This window comes from Leptopilina heterotoma, unplaced genomic scaffold (genome assembly GCF_015476425.1).
Source record: "Leptopilina heterotoma isolate Lh14 unplaced genomic scaffold, ASM1547642v1 Lhet_14, whole genome shotgun sequence".
In the NCBI taxonomy this organism is placed as follows: domain Eukaryota; kingdom Metazoa; phylum Arthropoda; class Insecta; order Hymenoptera; family Figitidae; genus Leptopilina; species Leptopilina heterotoma.
Window position 1 is genome coordinate 5511344 of NW_025110859.1, and position 26613 is coordinate 5537956.

General features: G+C 22.4%; 2 protein-coding genes across 3 annotated transcripts in view; one reads left to right on the forward strand and one right to left on the reverse strand.

Annotated features, from left to right (window-relative positions):
* LOC122497843 (dedicator of cytokinesis protein 3) overlaps window positions 1–26613 on the forward strand; it is a 78568-nt gene that overhangs the window by 501 nt on the left and 51454 nt on the right. For both annotated transcript variants that reach the window (XM_043605189.1, XM_043605190.1), the window contains exons 2-4: window positions 9690–9773; window positions 9961–10154; window positions 13423–13571. In XM_043605189.1, the coding sequence (XP_043461124.1) occupies window positions 9690–9773; window positions 9961–10154; window positions 13423–13571 (427 nt within the window). The remainder of the gene's footprint in view (window positions 1–9689; window positions 9774–9960; window positions 10155–13422; window positions 13572–26613) is intronic.
* On the reverse strand, window positions 14077–25985 carry LOC122497845 (innexin inx3). Its single transcript, XM_043605193.1, has 5 exons — window positions 25819–25985; window positions 18584–18758; window positions 16427–16848; window positions 15922–16317; window positions 14077–15845 (listed from the first exon to the last, which is right to left on the reverse strand). The coding sequence occupies exons 2-5, from the start codon at window positions 18744–18746 to the stop codon at window positions 15639–15641; spliced, it is 1188 nt and encodes a 395-aa protein (XP_043461128.1). The 5' UTR covers window positions 18747–18758; window positions 25819–25985; the 3' UTR covers window positions 14077–15638.

The window sequence follows — 26613 nt, forward strand, 5'->3', positions numbered from 1 at the left end:
TTGAGAAAAAAAGAGAGATATGAGAATATTCGCGATATGTATGTATAGTTAACAACACGAATACTCGTTTGTATATATTCAATGTCGTTTTTTGAATATAAGTGTGTATATGTGCTTGCGCGTAGCTCATTCATGCATTGATCGTATACGAGTAGTAAAGAAGTGTATATATTGATGGGGAGTAATTCAACAATGAAAAATTGCAGATTGATAGAAAACAAACAGGTTTCACGTCATTGAGCGTTATAATTACAGTTTTTCTCAAAGGGATAAAGAATATTTATGGCCTTTTATATTTTTTAATATAAACATTAGACATTATTTGGAGGGGAATAAATTCCAAATTTTTCTTTATTTTTCACATTGACAGGAAAATTATAACCTCTAATTTTGTTAGTTCTTGCATTATTGTCTTTAGAGAAATCGAATTTTACGTTCTTTTTCTTTAAACTTTTCTGATGTTTAATTTTTTTCACACAAATTTCGTGAAATTTTCGAGAATTTAATTTACAGGCCTCGAATATTATGATTTTTTCGACTTTTTTCGACTATTTTCAAATAGTGCGACTTTTATCGACTTATATTAAAAAATTGCGACTTTTTCGACTTTTCTTCCGAATTTTGCGACAAAAATATCATATTTTTAGTATAAATGCTGCAACTTTTTTCGATTTTTACGCGCAGTATAAAAACTATCTGTGTAGATAAATCTTTCAAAAATTATTTTTGAAAATATTTTCTAACTAAATTTTTGAAATATACAATTAAAAAGATTTTGAGTAATTGAAATTTAGTAAAATTAATGGAAAATAAATCATTTTTTTCAAGTATTTTATTATAATTTTTGAAAATTAACTATTATAGAATTTTTATTGAAAATTTTGGAAATAATTGAATTTTTAAAAATTTTAATGAATAATCTTCAAGTGTAAATTTGATAAAAAATGAAAATATTGAAATAGTTTTGAAAACAGTAATTCTCGGACAAAGTAATTTAAAATTTTTTAAAATTTACTATTTTAGAATTTTTGAGAAATTATTTATTTAATTAAAATTCATCAGAAATTTGATTATTTTTTAAATATTTTTTAAAAACTCAATTATTTATTTGTTTTATAAATTTTTTTGCAAAATTTAATTATTTTAGGGAATTTTATTAAAATTCGTTGTAAAATTCAATTATTTTAATGAATTTTAATAAAAATTTTTGTCTAAATTCAATTTTTTTATGAGAATTTTATTAAAATTCTAATTCATCTATAATTTTAATAAAACTCTTTGCAAGATTCAATTATTTTCAAAAATTTTGATAAAATTTTTGTCTAAATTCAATTTTCAGGAATTTTATTAAAATTCGTTGTAAAATTCAATTATTTTCATGAATTTTAATAAAATTTTTGTCTAAATCCAATTTTCAGGAATTTTTAAAAAATTTATTGAAAAATTCAATTATTTTCAGGAATTTTAAGAAACATTTTTGTCTAAATTTAATTTTCAGGATTTTTTAAAAAAATTTATTGAAAAATTCCATTATTTTCATGAATTTTAATAAAACTCTTTGGAAAATTAATTTTTTTTTCTGGAATTTTATTAAAATTCTAATTCATCTATAATTTTAATAAAACTCTTTGCAAAATTCAATTATTTTCAGAAATTTTATTAAAACTGTTGCCAAATTTAATTATTTTAAGGAATTTAATTAAAATTTATTGCAAATTTTAATTATTTTTCAAAGATTTTACTAAATTTAAATTATTTTTTAAAAAGATTTTACCAAATTTCAATTTTTTGGACATTTTTTAATTGTATGTAATTGTAAAAGTATTGTCTTGAAAAAATTATTAAGAAATATTTTTAATAAGTTAATTTTACGAATTTATTTATTAAAATTTTTTGAATATATATATTCTACCTTAATATCTTTAAAAAGAAAAATGAATGGTTTCAATTATTATAAAAATTGAATTTTTGTATTTAAATAAAATTGAATTCTTGAAGAACTTTCAGAAAAATATTAAAAAGTAATACAAATATAATTGATTTAGAAATGAAGTTTAGTTAAAAATTGTAGAAAATAATTTAATTCTTGTAAGGGTTATAGTTTTAATTTTTAGAAATTATTAAATTTCAGAATTTGAGATTTTTTAAATTTTATTTCCTGGTGAAAAGAGAAATAAGAAGTATTTAAATATTTTGTTTAGGAAAATTATACAATTTTTGGTTAATTGAATTTAGAAATCAGTGAAGAATCAGGAAAATAGAAAATAAAATATTTGTGACAACCCTAAATTAAATAATCGACTTTTTTTTCTATTTTTAATCGACTAAAGCGACTTTTTTTGTTCGTTAAAGTCGACCCGAGGCCTGCTTGCATTGTCTTTAGAGAAACAGAATTTACTTTTTTTTTTGTTTAAACTTTTCTAAATGTTTAATTTTTTTTCGTGAAATTTTCGAGATTTTAATTTATTGTCTTAATTTTTTGTTAGTTAAATTTTTTTTTACTAACTTTTGTATTTATACGTCTTAATTCTTTTTATTTTTCTTCGTTTTTTTTATTTCTTCATTAGTGACACTTGGACATTCTTCGTCTTCAATTTTTTTTTTATAATTGATAAATTGATAAATTCAAATCAATATTTTTTTTGATTTTGTCTTCTTATTAGTTTCTTGTAATAGTTTTGCAATTTTCGTCTTATCGTACAAATGATTTTAAAAAAGTATATCCACTTTGTTTATTTTCCTTTGGTCCGCGTACGTCATCTGTTTACCAAAATGTCAAAATGACATCGATTGTTAATGATACATATTAAACTATAGTTTTAAAAATTTGTCAAAGCTTTGTAGAAAGCTTGTATGTAATGTTAATTAATATCAGTCAAAACATTGACATTTTGTCTCTGCGTATCATTAATCTAAAGCGGAAATGAATTTTTCTCTGCTATCTCTGTACAATTTATTATTAATTTTGTAATTCCGAAAATATTTCAATTTTATATACTATTTAATTTTATTTAATTTTATTTAATTTTATTTAATTTTATTTAATTTTATTTAATTTTATTTAATTTTATTTAATTTTATTTTATTCTATTTAATTTTATTTAATTCTATTTAATTTTAATTATTGTTTTGTATTTTTTTTTGCTTTCTTTTTACAATTTGGTATTTTTGGGAAAGTAAAAAAAACAGAGGGAAATTATTATCTGTTGAGTATTTATCAATGAAATATTTTCTATTTTTTTTTCCCAATTCGGAGGTACATAAAAGTTAATGCCTTCTCTGTAAGACATTAAGGTTGGTCGCTTTTGAGAGTATATTTTCGTATATGGCATGTCACAGTTGTGGAGACCCTTCGCTTATATACGAACTCTCTCATCCAAGCCCAGGTCCCCTTCGCGAATGTGTTTTATACTGAAAGGGAGTTATTGATTTAATTCCCGGGAAAAGCTGGGAAAGCTAGGGTCTCTTGATGTACAATTCAGAATATTGTAGGGACGAATGCTATATAGCCTATTCGACAGACTTTGAGCCCTTGCTTCCTTCATTCGAGTTAGAAATTTTTTTACCTCCCAGGGCGATGTTTTTGAGATATTTTTATAATCGTGTAACACTTCTAAAACAACAGATGTAAAATATAATCACTGCTTTTTAATTTCATTTATTTTTAGATTTTTATTTTCTCTATTAAATATATTTTTAGAATTTAATAATTTGAAAAGGAAAAAAAAAATTTTTTTTTGTCGAAATTTATTTATTATTTGCTTTAATTAAATTGCAATTCAATATTTCGAGGACTTTGAACTATAGACATGTATATAATTAGCGTAATGATAAAATGACTCAGAAAACTATCGGAAAATGACCAAGTTCACTAATGAATCATAATTTACAAGAACATTTTTTTGTGTTTGGGAACAAGAGAAATGAGAATTTTTCGGAACATATAATTTGATATTATTTATTTTTATAGATAAAATAACGGTGATGATAATTAATAATAACTAGCAACAATTCGCGCGGCTGACTTCTTACATACTTTTTTAAAATAAAATTAGCATTTTTAAAAATAATAGAATTTAAAAATTTTTAATTAAAATTTTTTTTTCGTAAAAATAAAATATGAATTGGAATACAGCTTTAATATTATTATAACTAAAGTAAATTAAATAATTTAATGCGTTTACAGTTTTCATAAATAGATCAACTTTTCCTGCTTAAAATTTTTTTAAAGCAATTATTAAGAAATAGAAACGATGCAAATTATTTCCTTATATGAAAATTGAGAATTTTCTACAGAAAAACTAACTTGAAAGTGTGGACAGACATAATGAAAGAATGATGTTAATGTTTAAGTAGTAATAGTAAAAAAATAAATCGGAGCGGTAAAAGTTGATAAGTAGGAAGTATTAATTGAAAAAATGGGAAGTGGGTTTATTGTTTTGAGAGTAGTGCGAAACTTCCTTTTAAAGTATGCGTATACTCTTTTAGTTGGGTGAAATCGTGCGGATCGCTTGTTGCACATGTGTTGGAGTTGTAGGACATATGATCATCATGATGATGATGACGAAGAAGCCGCACTGATATATACGGCTACTAGTGTTGTTTTCTGATCATTTCTGATATAGGTTCTGTGTGGCGAGACATGAGAAGCGCTCAGAATTGTTGAGAATGTTCAGGCAGGATGTTGTGTAGTCTACTAACTGACTCTCTTGTTGTCTCCGTTCAACTTACATGCGAATACATTTATTCATCTTCATTCAAAATACATATATATATATATATATATATATATATAAATGCTGACGAGAGAGCTACTACTCATTAAGATGTATCTCATGTCTCTCGCGTAAACTTGTCTGCCGGAAATTCCTGTCACTTCCACCACCTAAACAAATTTTCGAAAATTTTTTTAACGTTCTGTTGAAATTTTAAGAAATTGAAAATTTTCATTTTACAAGGATGCCACAAAAATTTAATATTGTTTCTCCCTGACTTTTTATTTCCCTGATTTCCAGACAAAATTTAGACTTTTTCCCTGACCATAAAAAATATGTTCTTTGATTCACTCAGGCTTCACAGTCTCCTATTTTTTTCGTCGCAGGAAATCAATTATTTTTCAGTAATTCTGCAAAAGAATTTAATTATCTTGATAATCAACAAAATTCTCCCCATAAAATCAATTATTTTAACAATTTTTAATGAAATTCTTTTCCAAAATTCAATTATTTTGATAAATATCAAAATTCTTCTCAAGAATTCAATTATTGTCAAAAATTTTAATTAAATTCTTCTCAAAATTTCAATTATTTAAATAAAATTTAATAAAATACTTTGCACGAATTCAATTATTTTAATAACTTTTAATGAATATCTTGTCATGAATTCAATTATTTTTATAAATAGCAAAATTTTTCGCCAAAAATTCAATTATTTTCAAAAATTTAAATAAAATTCTTTGCAACATTTCAATTATTTTAAACAATTTTTCGCAATTCAATGTTTTTAAATATTTACTAGTTTCATAAAATTTATCAACAGAATTAATTATAGAAAAAACTTGTTGATACAATTCTACGAAAAGATTCAATTATTTTCATAAATAATAAAATTTCATTTACGAATTCAATTATTTTCATCCCAGAATTTCAAATATTTTTAGTACAATATAAAAAAAATTCCTTGAAAAATGCAATTATTATTAAAAATTTTATTAAAACTTGAGGAAAGAAATCAATTTTAATATTCAATTATTCAATAAAACTATAAATTTTGTTGCAATAATTCAAATATTTTCATAAATAACATTTAATTCCTAGCAGAAAATCAATTATTTTCAAAAATACAATTTTTAAGTAATTTTGCAAAAGAATTCAATTAGCTTGATAAACAACAAAATCGCATAAATTCTTCCCAAAAATTCAATTATTCAAAGGAATTTTAATAAAATTCTTTTCTAAAATTCAATTATTTTGATAAATATCAATAAGTATTTTCAAAATTTTTTTAAAATTCTCGCTAAGAATTAAATTATCTTTATAAATTCAGTGTTCCTACAGAATTTGGAAATCATGGAAATGGTATGGAATTTTTAAAAGGCTTCTAAAAATCAGGTAAATCATGGAAAAGAACAGGAATTTTTAAAAGTTTCTAAATTTTTCCTGTTTTTCATTTTTTCTCTTGAATAGAAATTCAAATAATAAAAAAGCTAAATGGCATAAAAGTGAATAAAACATGTTGAATTTTAAGAAATTCGGTTTTTTGAATTTTTGATAATTTTCGATAATTTTAGATTTTTTACCAAAGAGTGGTAACTATTTAATAAGTAAAGTATTTTCCAAGAGCACAAAAATAATAAAGCTAAATCCCATAAAAGAGAGAAAAAAATGTTGAATTTTAAGAAATTCGGTTTTTTGAATTTTTGATAATTTTCGATAATTTTAGATTTTTTACCAAAGAGTGATAATTATTAATTAAGTAAAGTATTTTCCAAGAGCACAAAAATAATAAAGCTAAATCCCATAAAAGAGAGAAAAAATGTTGAATTTTAAGAAATTCGGTTTTTTGAATTTTTGATAATTTTCGATAATTTCACATTTTTTACCAAAGAGTCAAGACAATTTAATAAGTAAAGTATTTTCCAAAAGCACAAAAATAATGAAGCTAAATCCCATAAAAGAGAGAAAAAAATGTTGAATTTTAAGAAATTCGGTTTTTTGAATTTTTGATAATTTTCGATAATTTTAGATTTTTTACCAAAGCGTCGAGACTATTAAATAAGTAAAGTATTTTCCAAGAGCACAAAAATAATAAAGCTAAATCCCATAAAAGAGAGAAAAAAATGTTGAATTTTAAGAAATTCGGTTTTTTGAATTTTTGATAATTTTCGATAATTTTAGATTTTTTACCAAAGAGTGGTAATTATTAATTAAGTAAAGTATTTTCCAAGAGCACAAAAATAATAAAGCTAAATCCCATAAAAGAGAGAAAAAATGTTGAATTTTAAGAAATTCGGTTTTTTGAATTTTTGATAATTTTCGATAATTTCACATTTTTTACCAAAGAGTCAAGACAATTTAATAAGTAAAGTATTTTCCAAAAGCACAAAAATAATGAAGCTAAATCCCATAAAAGAGAGAAAAAAATGTTGAATTTTAAGAAATTCGGTTTTTTGAATTTTTGATAATTTTCGATAATTTTAGATTTTTTACCAAAGCGTCGAGACTATTAAATAAGTAAAGTATTTTCCAAGAGCACAAAAATAATAAAGCTAAATCCCATAAAAGAGAGAAAAAAATGTTGAATTTTAAGAAATTCGGTTTTTTGAATTTTTGATAATTTTCGATAATTTTAGATTTTTTACCAAAGAGTGGTAACTATTTAATAAGTAAAGTATTTTCCAAGAGCACAAAAATAATGGAGCTAAATCTTATAAAAGAGAGAAAAAAATGTTGAATTTTAAGAAATTCGGTTTTTTGAATTTTTGATAATTTTCAAAATTAAATTAAATTATTGTCAAAAATTTTTTTTAAATTCTTCTCAAGATGTCAATTATTTTCAATAATTTTAATAAAATTCTTCTTATGAATTCAATTGTTTTCAAAAATTATTATTTAAATTCTTCTCAGGAATTTAATTATTTTTAAAAATTTTAATACAATTCTTCAAAAAGTTTTCAATTATTTTCAAAAATTGTTATAAAATTTTTTAATATAATAAATTTCCTTAAAATTTTAATTAAATTCCTTAAAAAAAATGAAATATTTTCAAAAGTTGTTAATACAATTCTTTGTAAAAATTACATTTTAAGAAACATTCAATATTATTTATTTTTGTATTTAAAAAATTGATTTCTCGTAGAAATTCTAAAAAACAATTCAATTATTTTCAAAAGTAATAAAATTCTTCGAAGAAATTCAATTATGTTTAAAATTTTTTTTAAATTCTCCATAAAATTTCAATTATCTTTATAAATAATTAAATCGTTCTCCACAGTTCAAATTATTTTCAAAAATTTTAATAAAATTCTACGCAAACGTTAAATTATTTTCATAAATAATAACATTCTTTGAAAGGATTCAATTACTTTTATAATATTATTTTTTCATATAGGAATTCAATTAAATTTTACACGAAATTTCGATTATTCGGGAATCTTTCAATTAAACATATATATGTTAGATAATAATAAATACATCTAATAATTTAAAGAACAATTCAATTAAACTTTTTCAAAAATTTAATTCTACAGAATTGTTATGTTAAAAGTCTGAAAAATTTAGATTTTCAAGGATTTTAATTTGAAACTTTTTCAAAATTGAATTTTTTCCAAAAATTCACACTATAATGCTTTTAATATTTAATTATTATCTAAAATTTTAACTGAAATTCATTTTTAAATCAATTTTTGTTAGAAAATTCTACGAGAATTCAATTATTTGAATACAAAAAAAAATAAAGATATTTGAATATAAATTTAAATAATATTGAATTTTTTTAACGAATTTTAATTACATAAAAATAATTACATTTTTCGAAGAATTTTTTGCTTTTGAATTTGTTAATTTTACTAATAAATAGTAATTTTCACTAATTTATTAGTAAAGTTTACGAATTCAAAAACAAATTTTTACTAATGAATTAGTAGAACTTACTATTTATTAGTAAAATTTGCTAATTAAAAAGCAAGAAACACGTTTTTTTTAAAACATTTTTGAAGTAATAAATAAGTAATTCAATTCACAATTAAAACTATTAAAAATAATTGAATTACTATTAAAAAATTTTATTAAAATTTTTGAAAATAATTAAATACCTACTTTAGAGGAATTTTACTAAAAATTCTAGAAATAATTCAATTCTTCCAAGAAAGTATATTAAAATTGCATTTGAAAATAATGAAATTTCTGCGAAGAAATTTATTATTTATAAAAATAATTGAATTATTTCCAGGAACTTTATTAATATTTGCGAAAATAATTGAATTTTTCCTAAGAATTTTAGTGAAATTTTTAAAAATAAATTGAATTCTTTTTAGAAATTTATATTAAAATTGAATTGAAAATAATTGAATTCCTAAAAAGAATGTTATTATTAAGAAAAATAATTGAATCTGATCTTTTAAAAATTTTAATATTTATGAAAATAATGGAATTATTGCGAAGAAATTTATAAAAAATTTGTAAATAATTAAATTCTTGTGAAATTTTTATTATTTATGAAAATAATTAAATATTTGAGTAATGGAATTTTATCAAAAATTTTTTAAAGAATTGAATTCTTTTAGAAAATTTTATTCAAATAGTATATATTGAAAATCATTGAATTGAGGAACATTTTTTGAAAATAATTGAAATTTTTCCAAGAAGATTATTATGCAGTTTTAAATTGAAATTTTTAAAATTTTATTTCCCGTGGAAAATCATATAATAAATATTTAAATATTTATTTAACAAAATTATATTCAAGTTTTGAATAATATTGAATTTAAAAATCAGTGGAAGGTCAGAGAAATAAAAATACAATTTTTATGACAACACTGAACGACTTTTTCAATTTTTTTGCATTTTTAATCTTCTAGTCAATTCGAGGCAAGAAAAATGGGTTTATTTGCTAAAAATTGAATATTAAAATTGTTTTATGAATATTGTTTTTTATTTTCCTTAACTAAATGTATTTATTATCATTTTCAGCCGTCTACAATTGGAGAGGTGACACGCGTTATGGTTTGCCACTTGAGATTGGCGAAACAGTTCAAATTCTTGAAGAGTGTGCAGGTATTTGTCTTAATTTTAATTCTAATTTTATTAAAGAAGAAATAATCTTCTTTTCTTTTTAAAATAACATTTTTTTTGTGTAGCCGATTTTGATACTTTCTTAGTAAATTTTCTGGCAAAATGTGAATATTGTTTTTATATTTTACTCGAGTATTTTTTTTATTTCTAATTGGAAATTTGTTTACAGGCTGGTTTAGAGGCTTTTCGACGAAAAATCGTGCAATAAAGGGCATTTTTCCAAGTTCGTATATTCACTTAAAACCTTGTAAAATTGATAATGAAGGTCTCTACGAATCAGTTATACCCCTTGAAGACCCTGTTGTACGAGAAGTCACTCTTGTACTTCGAGAATGGGGTGGAATATGGAAAAGACTTTATGTGGTAAGATTTTCAAGAAATATAAATTTTTATTTTAGTCCAATTTTTGAAATTTGAAAACTTGTTTGGAGAATAACAATAAAGAGATAAATTAGAATGCACTAGCAACAAATTTAAAATACTTAAATTATTAATTTAAATATTTTTTCTTTAATTATGATCCTTAAGATTTGAATGTTCAAATGAACGAAATACTTTTTATTAAAACTATTTACATAAATTGCAAATTGCAATAAAAATTATAAACTTAAATTTTACATTTAGAAACTTTGCAATTAATTCTTTTTGATAGTGACACAAAATTATTGCAATAAAAATTTAATTTTGAAAAAGAAATAAATAAATTTCGTTTATTTGAATGTTCAGAACTTTAAGATAATTTTTTTCCTTGATTTGTTTTTATATTAGAAAGCGAATTATTATCCTTATTCAGGGTTGCCACCCAACCTGGAAAATCTGGAAATGTCAGGGAATTTTATAAACCTTGAAAAAACCTGGAAAAGTGCTTATTCTTGAAATGTAATTTTTCATAAATATTTCTAATTCAATTTTAAAAGAGTTGCGTTTACAATTTTTCTTCGCAATTATTCAATTTTCCAAAAGAATTTCATTATTAAACAAAATTTGAATAAAATTCTACGCAAACATTCAATTCTTTTCTAAATAATAAAAAACTTTATAGTTTTTCAATTATCTTTATAAATAATAAAAAACTATAGTTTTTCAATTATTTTCATAAATAATAAAACTCATCGCAGAATTTGAATTATTTTTAATACAATTTTAATGGAATTTCTCAAAAAATGTAATTATTGTTCAAAAATTTTATTAAAATTCATCAAAGAAATTCAATTATTTTAAAAAGTCTTTCTATAATTCATTTATTAGAATTTAAGTATTATTGTCAATATATTTTTAATTAAATTTCTTAAAAGAATTAAATTATTTCCAAAGATATTAATGAAATTCTTTTTAAGAATTCAATTTTTTTTCAAAATAATTTGAATAATATTCTTTGTAGAAATTTAATTAATTTCAATAATTTATCAAAATTCAATTATTTTCAACATCTACTATTTCAATAAAATTTCACAAAATAATTCAATTATTTAAAAAGAAATTTTAAAAAAATTCGTCTCAAGAATACAATTATTTCAATTATCTTTATAAATAATAAAATTCTTCTCCAAAATTTAATTATTTTCAGAAATTTTAATAAAATTCTTGGCGAAAATTTCAATTATTTTCAAAAAACTTTTCTCAATTCAATTCTTCCCATAAAATCAATGATTTTAAGGATTTTTAATGAAATTCTTTTCCAAAATTCAATTATTTTGATTAATATCAAAATTCTTCTCAAAAATTCAATTATTGTCAAAAATTTTAATTAAATTCTTGGCAAAATTTCAATTATTTAAATAAAATTTAATAAAATACTTTGCACGAGTTCAATTATTTTTATAAATTTTAATGAATACCTATCTCGTCAAGAATTTAATTATTTTTATAAATAGCAAAATTTTTCGCCAAAAATTCAATTATTTTCAAAAATTTAAATAAAATTCTTTGCAACATTTCAATTATTTTTAAAAATTTTTCGCAATTTAATGTTTTTAAATATTTACTAGTTTCATAAAATTTATCAACAAATTTAATTATAGAAAAAACGTGTTGATACAATTCTACAAAAAGATTCAATTATTTTTATAAATAATAAAATTTCATTTACGAATTCAATTATTTTCATCGCAGAATTTTAAATATTTTTAGTACAATTTTAAATAAATTCCATGAAAAATGCAATTATTATTAAGAATTCTGTTAAAACTTGAGGAAAGAAATCAATTTTAAGAATCATTCAATTATTCAATATTATAACCTTAAATTTTGTTGCAATAATTCAAATATTTTCATAAATAACATTTAATTCGTCGCAGAAAATCAATTATTTTGAAAAATGTTTAAGTAATTTTGCAAAAGAATTCAAATAGCTTGATAAACAATAAAATCCGATAAATTCTTCCCATAAAATCAATTATTCTAAGGAATAATTTTAATAAAATTCTTTTTCAAAATTCAATTATTTTGATAAATATCAATATTTATCACAAGAATTCAATTCTTAAATCTTTTGAAAAGTAATAAAATACTTTTGTGGAAATTAAATTATTTTTAAAATTTTTTAAAAATTCTCGTCAAGAATTACATTATCTTTATAAATAGATAGGGAAATTCTTCTCAAGAATTAAATTATTATCAAAAATTTTTTTAAAATTCTTCTCAAACAGTCAATTATTGTCAAAAATTTTAATAAAATTCTTCTCATGAATTTAATTGTTTTCAAAAATTATTATTTAAATTCTTCTCAGAAATTCAATTATTTTTAAAAAATTTAATAAAATTCTTCAAAATGTTTTCAATTATTTTCAAAAATTGTTATAAAATTCTTGAATATAATAAATTTTATTAAAATTTTAATTAAATTCCTTAAAAGAAATGAAATATTTTCAAAAGTTGTTAATGCAATTCTTCGTAAAAATTAAATTTTAAGAAACATTCAATATTATTTATTTTTGTATTTAAATAATTGATTTCTGGTAGAATTAAATTATTGTTTTTTGTACTTTTAAAAAACAATTCTGTGGAATTAATTTTTTTGGAAAAGTTTAATTGAATAATAATAATTAATGTTATTGATTTAAAGTAGAATTTTAGTTGAAAATTCTAGAAAATGTTAATTGAATTGAAATGATACAAATAATTTTGAAGAAATTACAATAACAATATTCTTATAATAATAAACTAATGATTTTGTTAGTCGGTCATCTTTAATTATTATAAAACATAAAGAAATATTCTTATGAGTTGTTTAATTTGAAAAGGTTTGAATTCGAAATTTTTTATAATTTATTTTTAATTATTTATGAAACATGAAGATATCGATTGCTCCGAGTCGAAGATTCGGAGTGATCGATTTCTTTATGTTTTATAACAATTTTTTATAAGTTGTTTAATTTCAAAAAGGTTTCAATTTGAATCTTTTGAAGAATTTGAATTCTTACGGAAAAATTACAATGACTAATTATTTAATTTTGTAAAATATACTTTTAAAAACCTGGAAAAATTCCGTTTTTTAACCTGAAAACCCTGTAAAAGTCCGGGAATTTAAAATGAGCAAAAGCGTGGCAACCTTGTTATTGAAATGCTAATTTTTTCTTACTTTCCATTTTTATGTTTATGTTCCTTACTTATGTGCTAATAAATTTCACAGGAGAGGGAAATTTACAAATTCAATACTCTAAGAAAAGTCATGCAAGATTTACTGGAATGGAGAAGACAACTTTTGGCTGGAACTTTAACGACTGATCAAACACGCGAAATGAAATTGCAAGTGATAAACAAGGTGGATTGGGGAAATCGGTAAGTCAATTTTATTTGTGTAATCATTACATCAGAATAGAACCCATTAAAAGTGGAAAAAAAGGAAAAATTCTGTTAATTGAAGACAATCTTTAAATGTACAATTCTTACCTTATTTGAGAATTGAATTTTAAGTTTAAGAATTTAATTACATTATTAAAGTTTCGATAAATTCATTTTAAAATTAATGTATTATTCAGAATCGAAAAATTTTCTTTGAAATGTTGAAAATTGTTCGATATGAAAATCCTGATGAAATAATTTAATATAAATATTATTTATTATGTTAAATTATTTTAGAGGAGAAATTTTAATTGTTGATTGAAATTGAAATTGATAAAGTAGATTAATTGAAGTCAAGTTAAAGAATATATTGATTAGGTATGTTAAAAATTAAAATAACTGAAATTTGAAAGTGAAATCAATAAAGTAGATTAATTTAACTAAATTGAAAAAAAAATGCTGAAATACAATATTCAGTAGAAAAGAAAACACTTTGAACATATTTACAAGAAAGAATTTTTTATTTTTTGATCTACGTTCACAATTATTTACGACGTTGCACAAAATTAGCAGTCTTCTCACTAGACAATTTTAATCTAGTGAGCCATCTCACTTGACGTAAAAAATAATTACAAGCGATTATATATTTCCATTTCTAAACTTACTAACTAGAAAAAAAAACTTATGTTTCTTTATTTTCATATATTTTATAAAAGGCACATCATAGAAAATTATTATTTTCTTAAATTGATCCGTGTCGTTCTCTTCCTCGAAAGGCTAACTTAACATATCACTGCGGACGGGATCGTATATAAAATAAACTATACATATATGTGTTTAATTGAAGAACAAAACTATCAACTACAAAAGAAAAGATCGTATTAGTGTCATTTTTTTGTTTATCAATTGCGTTATTCGGCAATTATAGTTAAATGCCTAAAGTTTTTAAACAATGAAAAATAGTTCGCAAGAGAAATTATATAATCAATCGTTATGCTTTGTAATTCGTTCGCTACGGATAGTTTCGAATTCTAAAAAACTTAAATTTAATGTTTGTTTTAAAGAATAATTTTAGCGCTGAATATACTGTAATTACAGAAAATTTTGAAAAATTTATTTTAAAAGTTTTAAGCAAAATCAATTAAATTTTTATTTCACGAAACTAACAATTTATATTCCATAAAATAATTTTGAAAAAAATGAGAATTTTTATGAAACGTGAATTAGTTTCGAAAAAAATTGAAAATAATTTTTACAGTAAGGAAATTCCTTTTGAATAAAGATTCTTGAATGAAATTATAAATTTTGCAGATTTGCTAGATTAATATAAAACGTAGCAGCATTATTTGTAATATTAATAATAATTAATAATAATAATTGTCTAATATTTTGTCACGCGAGCGATAAAAGCTATTATTATATTCTGTGAGGTAAATTATTGTCTGTCGATGATTTATTGTCTAGATTTTTTTTCTCCTCTTTTTTTTTTGTTTTAAATGAAGCCTAGAAAAAAAAATTGGATTTGCATACAGAATTATCAAGTCACAGCCCATTGCTCCAAAGCGAGCCGACATTCATCTAAATTGCTACTTTGTACGCATTTTTAAATGTAGCCGAATCCATCGAAAATTTTTCTAAACTTAAACCTCCATTGGCTTCTTGGTTATTTAAATATTGCTGAGCGTTTATTTATGGTTTCAAAAAAAAAAAATTTGCACCACTTTCGATGATTTCTACAAATGGACCAGTGATGAATTTTTCCACTTATAGAATCACGCTTTTGATGCTTCTATAGATTTGTTTTTTTTTGTTAATAAGAAAATCCTTCCATAATCCTGATTTGGGAGATTCAATTTATTTACATTTTTTGAGTCAAAAATTATGTAATTTTTGACAACTCGTAATCTCTTTTTTTTTGTTCGTCGACTGGCAAATTATTTCCATAATTACAATTGAAATCAGGAGAAGGATAGCAAACTTTCCATTTGACCTCTCGACATTGATCACGAGGCAGCTTCTGTAGTATCACAAAGATGCGGGGGGTGGCAAAGGGGGAAAAAAAAATTAGATTTCTGTATCCTTAGCGTATTTCTCGATTTCTGGATAAATTGGATTCATCTCCAGAGTACTTGGCGCTGATGGCACTGAAGTTGGCGATGCGCCACTGCTCGATCCCATATGCAAATTATTGCACAACTCGTCCAATACTTCATTGAACATCATCATGTTCATATTCTGACCGAGTAGATGCAAAAGTAAAAAGTCTCCCACCTGGAAATTTTTGAAAATAATTAGTATATTGAATTTTAATTCTTTTCTTTCTTCTCTAGAGTAAAAGAAAAATTACCTGTGTTTTTCGTACGAGGGACTTGACGCCTGACGACGTGTGAAATTTAAATCGCCTCTTGAGAATAAATCCTCGGGTACTTGGCATTAAAATAATGGACATACTGTAAACGAGGGCAAAACCTGACAGAACTGCTAAAATAATGAGCCAGAACCAGAGGAAAATGTAAATTTTCTCATTGAGAATATTCAGTGCCAAAATGCAGAGAGTATCAATTTTTTGCAATGTTCCCGAGGCACCGAATTTGTGGAATGTACACTTGGCAACTCGTGGGAATATCTCAATCATTGGATCTTGACGATTCTCCTGATTCATATTACTAAAGTCCCAGACTTCGGTTCCGTATGTGAAAAATGAATTGCCGAGGAAACTGTCCATTACAAACATGTTGCAGATCTGAAAAATTAATTTTTACTCATTTTTCTAGACATCAAAATCGAAATAAATAATAATTTCGAATCGAATAATTGAATAATAATTTGATTAATGAAAATTTGAGACTTACGACGTTGATGAAATTCAAGACCTCGCAGAAAAAATAACCAGCGGCATAGCTATTGTGCAGATGCAATGTATCGATGACGTATTGAACGAGACGTTGCGATCTGGCTTGACGTTCTTCTTTAGTGTCAATGAGACTGCCTCTCATTCCATCGGAGATCATTCTTACTTTGCCCTCTTCCCATTGTTTCCACATCCAGTGTGGAACGTAGAAGAGAACACCTTGGAAGAATAACATGAATGGTACCCACTGATAGTATGAATGATACCGTCTTGGTCCTTCGTCACTTCCTAATCCTGGATGTCCCACTTCGTCTATTGGCTTATTCAAATTTCGTGGCATACTGAACGTGTGCGTAATCCAGCAAAATGTATTTATTACATGATTAGGTATAGCACCATCGGAAATACAATTTATAGGATCACCTGGAAAAATTGGAAAAAATTAATTACTATTTTTTATACTGATGCATTTTTTCTTTATTAATTAAATAATTAATTAATTAAATTAATGAATTGCTAATCTTATATAAATAATCGTTGTATTCCGGTAATCTGTTCGCAGTTTGAAGTTAGTTGTTGTTTGCTTTTTTGTTTCCTAACTTTTTTAATAATTTTTCTTTTTTATTCAATTTTTAAATTATTAATATTGAAAATCATTGAATTCTTGCAAAGAATTTTATCAAAAAATTTGAGAATAATTGAATTTCCTCCGAAGAATTTTATTATTTATGAAAGTAATTGAATTCTTGACAAGAATTTTATTAAAATTTTTGAAAATCCTAATTAAATTCTTTTGACGAATTAAATTTTTTTTTTAAATAATATGGAGTTTATTTAATAGTTTTAATTGAAAAATTTGACAGTTATTGAATTTTATGAACAATTTCTTACAAGTCTTTAAAATAATCGTGTTTCTTATTAATTAATCGTGTTCAATTAAATTGAACAATTATATTGAATTTTATTAAAAAATTTTAGAAAATAATTAAATTCTTCTCAGAATGTTATTACAATTTTCTAAAATACTTTAATTTGTTTGTGAAATTTTATTAAAATATAGAAATGAATAATTGAATTCTTTCGAAAAATTTAATTAAATTTTTTTTTAAGTTTAATTGTTTCGAAGATTTTTTTATAGAAAATTGAATTTATGCAAAGATTTTACTATTTAAAAAAATAATTGAATTCTTCCGAAGAATTTTATTATTTATGAAAATAATTGAATTCTTGCGAAGAATTATATATAAATTTTTGAAAATATAAACAATAATTAATTATGTTGTGAATAAGTGAATTTTTTTTAATTTTCATTATGAAATTATTCAAAAATTTATATTTGAAAATAAAAAATTTTATAATTTTCATAATAATAATAAAAAATTGAATTTAATAGTCACATTCTAATGTATTCATATTTCTTAGTGCGAAGATTAATAATTAAAATTTTTATTAATTAATTAAAAAAAAAACTTAAAATTTTTTAATAAAATTGAATTTTCGCAAAGTTTCTTTTTGAAAATTCTGAAAAATAAGTTTTTTGAAATTTTTCATTTCTATTGTTTCAAAATAATTGAATTTTTAAAAAGCAAATAATTGAAAATTTTTGAAATATATTATATATATTATATATATATATTTCACAATAATTTCTTAATTTTGTCAAAGTTTAATTTCTTTTTTGAAAATTTTGTTTCTGAATTTCGAAGAAATAGATTTAAATTTTATTTACACGTTTAGAAAGTTATCTTTGTAGAAAGAGGAAAATTTTTAATTGAAATATCAAATAGAGCCAACGTGGGAATTTTTCGTTTGCTTGTGATATTCGTGACTGAAAATATTTCCAGTTGTTTAAAATGTAACGACAGTTTTTTTTCGTATAAATTCTTTAAATTGAAATTTATTAAAATTTTAACTAATTTCTTTTTAAATTATATAAATTATATATTATTTTTTTTACTCACAATTAATGTGAGTAAATAATAATGATAACGTAAAAGAAGAAAAATTGGCGTAAACGCTAGTAAAATAAATAATATTCGATAGCAAAAACAAATAATTAAAAATTAAAATATAAATTTTTTTGCATTATTAGTAGAAAAATTATTGAACATAAATAAAAATAGTAACAAGTTTTGTGGCTAAATAAAAATTATCTTACCTATTAAATTATTGGCAGTGACAATGATGCAACACGTGAAGAAAATCGCCGATGTAACTCGGTAATGAAATCTAAATATCATATTGTCAATTATTGCTTTGTCTACTAAGTATCGTACTTTGACGAAGCCAGCCACAGCTGACACCAATCCAAAAACTGCCATTTTTTATTTTCTGCAAACAGAAAAGGAAAACGATTAATAAAAATATATTTTCTTTATGATCAGAATAGAAAAAAAAATGCAATGTATAAAAAATAGTAATCCTTTTTTAAACAACAAGCACTGTCAAACCAAAAATATTTACGATGGAATTATAGCAGATAGAACAGAGTATAGGTATCATAAAAAATAAAAATTCTATTTTGTGACTCAAACAGTACTTTCAAAGATTTTTATCTCGCCCAAGAGATATGAAAGTATTTTCTTGTTTTCTCTCGGTAGATTTTTTTCTGTTCCTCAAAATAATAAATATAGCTTCATAACTGTATTTATACCTGAAAGGTATCTTTTATTTTGTCTCCTCACGTAAATTTTTCTCTAAAGTCAATGCTCGATTCTAAAGAAATTTTTTTTTCTGACTTACAAAAATGTAAATTGAACATTCCATTTTAATTAACTCAATAAAAGTTTTATATGTTTTGAGTGATGAAATACTGTCTGGAATATTATGATATATGTATATTATAAATGTTCGTACGTACAGTAATAATGTTCATGTATAATATGACTCGTGTGGTGAGTCGCTAGTTTTATTAATTGATTAATTGAAAGCAGGCGGAGCGCGTGCTGATCCACGAGGTCAATCTCTCTCTTTCTAGTCACACACATGATCTCAAAATATGTGTACACTTCAACTTTTTTAGTACATCTCATGCAATTGTGATAATTTATTGTTTTCAATTAAAAACCATCCTCTCATTCTTTATTTATTGTTGTTGCTTTTCTCGAATTAGGACTGTGTCGCGAATTATTGAAACTTTAATTCAAATATTGCGAAACGTCATTTCTCGAAAAATTTTCAAGATTCAAAAAAAAAAAATTTTCCTATATTTTACTCTCAGAATAATTGAAACTATAAAATTTAATTATTTACATAATTTCTGTTATTATTTACAATTATTACGATTTATAATTGGAAATATAATTTTTTCTGTATTTTACTCTCAGAATAATTGAAACTATAAAATTTAATTATTTACATAATTTCAATTATTATTTACAATTACGATTTATAATTAAAACTATAAAATTTAATTATTTACATAATTTCAATTATTATTTACAATTACGATTTATAATTGGAAAAATAGTTTTTTATAAGTGGGATTATAATTGTTTACGAGTTGGAAATTATATAAGAAATAATAATTATTTATAATTGAAATTCTTTGGAATTGAAGTTAATAAATTTTTATTTATAAACCTTGGTTCAAAATTAATTTTCGTATCGACATTTAAAGTTAGATATTATTCTCTTTCTTTAATCTAAGACAATGTTATATTTGTAATTGAAGTCAATTATTGACTGCATTTGAAGTTGGAGATAATTAGATATTTGAAATTGAAGCCAATTATAAATTTGTAATTGAAGATAATTCGACAATATTATAATTCAAGGCAATGAGAGTTTTTTCTTGAATTTTTATCAAGATCATTAAAATTGAAAAAATTTTTATCATTTGAAAAATAATTGAAAAAATAATTCGCGAATAAGAGTAATTTTTCTTTTTGCTATCAATATTTGTGTAATTCTTGAAATTCATACTTTTTATTTTTAAAAATAGGTTTTATTTCTAATCTACATTTTTACTATTAGATTATAATAATAGAAATAATAGTAGTAACAATTATTATTATTATTATTTGAAATAGTTTTTCCTTCCATTATAATATTTACAAAAAAAATTTTTTCGATTTTTCCATCATCTTCCAAAAATCGAAATTCGATTTTTGGAAGATGATGGAAAAATCGAAAAAAATTATCGTTATTGCTTTTGTTGTCATAAGATATGTAAATAATTATTTTTTTTTGTACAAAGAGAAAAAATATGTTTAAAAAAGTAGGAAATTAAATTTGAATGACAAAAGTAGAACTATGTGCGTGGAAGATTAGAAATAAAAAAAAAAGTTGCAATATCTAATAAGCTATGGTAATTGGTGTCACTCTGTATATTGTTATTTTGCAGCCATCGTTTGTCTCGTTTTGTATAAATATACAGGCATTAACCGCGATATGCTCAGTGAACACAAATTCTCTTCTCTTTGACTTCAATATAATATATTGTGTGTAGAAGCTTTTTTTCCCCGGGATATTCTATATTGCACGATCACTAATCGTCATCAGGGACATAAAAGGCATTTAATGAAACGAAACTTGAACGAGTTGGATTTCGTAATTCAAGGCTTTAATGGAAGAGATTCCTCATTGAGACCCACGTATGAAATTCCATACCCAACTGGACTTTAATATAAAAATGCAATATAATAAATATATTTTGTTTGTAATTCAAATTAATATGCACTGAGAAAAAAAGGTGTCATTGAAAATTGTGGCAATTTTTTTGCAAAAAAAAAAAAAAAGAAAAAATGGTGTAAAATTTGGAAATTATTAATCGTATTCTAATGTATTTGGTTTTTTTTAATAATTTGATTCAAATTGTGGATTACTTTCTATATTAAATATTTATTTATTTATTGATATCAAAAAAAATAATTATTTACATAAATTATTTTATTTATTTATTTGTATCGAAAAAAATTATTTACATAAAATAATTATTTGCATGAAATAATAATTTCTGTAAAACTTATTTTCATCAAATAATTATTTCTATAAAACTTATTTTCATAAAATAATTATTATTTTAATAAAAATTATTTTCATAAAGTAATTATTTCAATAAATATTATTTTCATCAAATAATTATTTCAATAAAAATTATTTTCATCAAATAATTATTTCAAAAAAAATTATTTTCATGAAATAATTATTTCAAAAAAAATTATTTTCATAAAATAATTATTTCAAAAAAAATTATTTTCATGAAATAATTATTTCAAAAAAAATTATTTTCATGAAATAATTATTTCAATAAAAATTATTTTCATGAAATAATTAAATAAATAATTATTTTCATGAAATAATTATTTCAATAAAATTTATTTTCATCAAATAATTATTTCTACAAAATAATTACTCTAGTATGACCCAGAGAAAAATTTTTTTTAAACTAAATATAATTTATTTGAGTTAAATAAAAGTATATTTGTCTCAGAGTCAACTATATAGTTTATTTATTTGAAAGAAATAAAAATTTTATTCGACATAAATAAAATTCTTATAGAAATAAAATTTATTTGAAACAAATAAAAAGTCTAGTTGGCTCAGAGTTTTATTTACTTATTGTAAAATAATTATTAAAAACAAATCATCATTCAGATCAAATAAATAATATAATAATTTTGATAATATTCAAGTAATGAATAATAAGAATCAAATTTTTTTTCATTTGAAAAATTTTTTATTTATTCATTTTATTTGTTTAATTTTCTTTGTTTAGTACAATGTATGAAAGGGCTTGAAGCCCGTTAAAAATTAAAATAAATAAATAAATTTTGAATTAATAATTTATTTTTTTATTTATTATTTATTTATTATTTATTTGTTTGTTTATTTATTATTTATTTATTATTTATTTATTATTTATTTATTATTTATTTGTTTGTTTATTATTTATTTATTTATTATTTATTTACTATTTATTTATTATTTATTTATTTTTATTTTTTTAGCACACCACAATTATTTTCTTGGTATGGCGTTTTGATATGGAAATATTCTACATAACATTTTCTTTTCCCAGCGTGATAATAATTATCTTGAGTCATTTATTTATTTGTTTATGATTCTTTGAAAATCGAGACTATTATTTATGTACAGGGAGGCTATTGTATTTTCTACACTGTGCTCTCAATTAATGATTGGTCTAGTTGAGTCGTTTATTTAATCCGTTCTCCGGAAGTAACAAGTTTTCAAATAGACTCTGCTTATGATTATACATATCGAGATTATGAGCATTATTAGAATTACTCTCCGTCAAAGGAGTTTCTCAAAATTGGTTCCTTGACATTTTTATTCACTGTCACACTCGCTATTATATTTATGTTGTCTAAAATAATGAGTTCCGGTATTTTTTGAAAATCTCTTTTTATTCGCTAGACTTTTTTTAATTTATTTTTTTTTCCTATTTTTTCTTTAGTACAATTTGTTTATTGGATTTTTTTTGTATTTGTATTTTCAATTTTTTTTTTATTTCCAGTTTATATTTTCTACTTTATTCTCTTTTCGTTTTACTTTTATTACTTGCATTTTTCCACCTTTTTTCTATACTATTTCTGTTGTTTTCTTTTTTTATACTTTTATATTTTTTTTTACCTTTAACATTTTTTTTTATACTTTTACACTTTTCTTTTTTTATACTTTTACATTTTTTTTTACCTTTAACATTTCACGGAGAAACTGGAGTATTCAACTAACTATCTGGAGGGACAAACAGACTATATTTGAGGTTAAGTTTTTCGTAACAATCTCGGAGGGATAAATAGACACTCCGATGATTAATTTGACTCACTCGGAGGGAAAAGTTATCCAGAGAATCAGGCTTAACACTCAAAACCTAACCCTCTAAGTTTGACTATCCAGTTTTCTCAGTGTTTTTTTTATACTTTTACTTTTCTTTTTTTATACTTTTACATTTTTCTTTTTTTTAAACTTTAACGTTCTTTTTTTGTTTTTTTTTTTACTAAACATATTAATTTCATGTTTGCCTAGTGAAGTGAATCAGAAGTATATATAAACTTGAATGATTCTAATCGGTAATTATTAGCAATTAGTCCCTTGGGGCGTAAATCATATTTTCATATACGTTTAAATAAAATATGTTGTATATATAAATGTATACTTGTAGGAGTTGCAAGTGAATAATTTGCATTAAGAACTTGTGTATGTGATCTTTCGTTGTATTATAAATGCTCATATAGTGAAAGGACAAGAGACGCTTCTGGCGTTTCTAATTTACCGCGGTTGATTTTTTTTTTTCTCTATAAAAGGATTTTTTTTCTCTTTCTCTTCTTTCGTGATCAAGGTATAATATTTCCTTGTCACTTTACACTCCAGACAAAATTTTTCGATTCGAATATTTGATAATTGTATATTATTATTTTCCACTCAACTGATTTGAATTTTGATCCGAGAGTTTTGTAATCTCATATATATGGCGATTAGTTGTTGCAGAAAATTTATCGCTATATATAGATATACATCAATGAGAATTGCTAATAAAAATAATAAATAATAAATAAATAAATAAATAATAAATAATATTACTGTAAAGTTAAAAAAAAATCAAGTCGAGATTATTTTCTCGCGAGTACAAAGCATTCTCAATGAGTGAATCGCAAAAATTATTCAAGGTTTTTCTTTTTCTTTTCACAAGCAGTATAGAAAGCACGTGGGAATATTGCAATTTTATCTTCACTTTTGATCGGAATATTGAATTTATGGTTTTTTTCTGGTTCTTTGAAAAAAGAAATAATTGTTTTCGATGTAAATGTATTTTTTTCCCCCGTAAATAGCTAAAATAAATAAAGAGAATTAGAAAAAAAAATGTATAAACTTTTTTGTTGAGACTGAAAATTTTTATTCAAATAAAACTTGTGTTAAAACATTTTTCTAGATAAATTACAATCTTTTAAAGGAAGTGAAAGTAGAATTTAATATCAAATATTTTATTCTACAGCATGAATTATTGTTACTATCAAAGTATTTAATGATATAATTTTTCCGTTTTTTCTTCCAATAGGAATAATAAATGATAAATAAAATTCGTAAATTAATAATTATTTATTAAGTCTCTTTATTTATTACTGTTACTAATATTATCATTATTATTAATATTATTATTATTATTACTATTATAATTATTATTATTATTATTATTATTATTATTATTGATTATTATTATTTTTAACTTTTATTAAATTATTTATTGAAGAGATATCTGTCCTTGTCCTTTTTTGCAAAAGGCTTTTAACCGAATGTTTAAATAATTATTTTACACAAATAATGAAAAACGAGAAAAAAACCGTAAATTTGCTATCAATGATTACAAATACGAATTTTTTTCACGTAAAAACGATCTCTTTGCCATTAAATAGCAGGATTTTAAAATCTCCATTGTTTCCGAGAAGAATGATTAGGTCATAATTTTGTGATTCACGCTATCAGTCATAGAAATTTTTTTGCATTATATTTTATTCTAAATTTTCGATGTAGTCTATTAGAGCAAAATTGACTTTTCGAAAAGAATTAATTTTACTTCACTTTATGAAATTTTTGAACGAGTTTTTGAATATTATTTTTCTTTGAGATCAATTACTATGTGATGAAATATTGAATAGCATTTCTTTTTTAATGATCCGATCATAAAAGATCTTTTATGATTGGCAAATATGTGTCAGTTCCATTAACAATATTTTTTACTTTTCATTGTTACGGAGTAATATTTTTTTCTATTATATAATAATAATTATTTCAAACTTTTTAATATTCTATTTTGAAACTAATTATTAACTTTTAATACCAATACTAATAAATTTCTTAATATTAATTATTGTTTCAATATTAATTAATAATTATAAGGAATTTAATGATCCAAATTTATTTGCGTGTTTGTAGGGTTTAAATCGGGGTTTTTTTTAATTAAAGAAAAAATTTTTTTTCTGTAAAAATTTAATAAAATTTTATGTTTGAAATTATTGCTAAAATATTATTTCACACTCATGGAATTCTGCTTGTTCTCTACAACAAAGGATTCCCGTTATTCTTCCAAGTTATTCCAAAATAATATGTTATTTCACTTTTTAATTTTCACTAATTTTTTTTTTTAATTAAACATCATTAAAGCACATGAAACTTGTATTTTATTTTTGGGATCTTTTTTTTACACTTTTTAAAATTTGTGAATTTATTTTACAAATGAAGATTATAATCTTCTTTTTGAAACACATTTTCGACACTCTATACGCTCAAGAAGCGCGTCTTTTTTTTTGTGTGTACATCCTCATCGCGACGGTTTTAAAAATGATCCAACACTTTTACAGCGTCCTCTTCTTTTTTTTTTTGTGTGAAAGAGAAATGAGAAAAGAGTATAACGAGTTGCTTTAATTAGGTACCTTTTTTTTTGTTTAAATTAAATTTCCGCCGCACACTGTTGGCTACAGTGGCGAAAAGGGAAAATTTCCGTTAAACTTGTAACCACTGATTTTAAAAACGGCAACTGAATTCGTTTTATGAGGCGCGTATCGCGCCAACGGGGCCCGGACTGCGACTGACATAGCCAAGGGACTCAGGGCCTCTCCATCGGCTTGTTCCATGTCGCCAGTGGCGTAATTACTCACACTTTTGGAGAATTTTTTTTTTTTTTTTTTGGTAAATTATTTCTTGCGAAAATTTTTATTTTTAATTTTTCTTGAAAAAATCTTTTTTTTTATGATTTTTAGTTTCACTTGCATTTTTTTAATTTATGTTTTTTTACGGAAAATAAGACGAGGTCCATGACTGTCCATCAGATTACATATTTTTTAAATTAATATTATTTATTTGATATTCATTTTTATTAACAACAAACTACAGTCTTAGAAATGTAGATCTGGTTTCATATTAATGAATGAATAATTACAATAAAATAATAATCGTAATATATAATAATAATTCTAAACTATAAAAAAAGGAGTTATGATTTTAACTCCCAAAGGGATTCTATAAAAGTCCCATCCTTTAGGAGTTAAAGAAAACTTTATCAAAAAATTTGAGAATAATTCAATTTCCTTCAAAGAATTTTGTTATTTATGAAAATATATTAATTCTTGTGAAGAATTTTATTAAAAATTTTGAAAATCATAATTTAATTCTTTTGAAGATTAAATATTTAATTATTGAATTTTAGTAAAATTTTCTGAAAATAATTAA

Coding starts and splice junctions, on each gene's coding strand:
- LOC122497845 (XM_043605193.1), bottom strand. CDS start 18,746: ATGGCAGTTTTTGGATTGGTGTCAGCTGTGGCTGGCTTCGTCAAAGTA. Junction 16,849..18,583: donor CACTGCCAATAATTTAATAG/GTAAGATAATTT, acceptor CAATTTTTCCAG/GTGATCCTATAAATTGTATT. Junction 15,846..15,921: donor CCCTCGTACGAAAAACACAG/GTAATTTTTCTT, acceptor AAAAATTTCCAG/GTGGGAGACTTTTTACTTTT.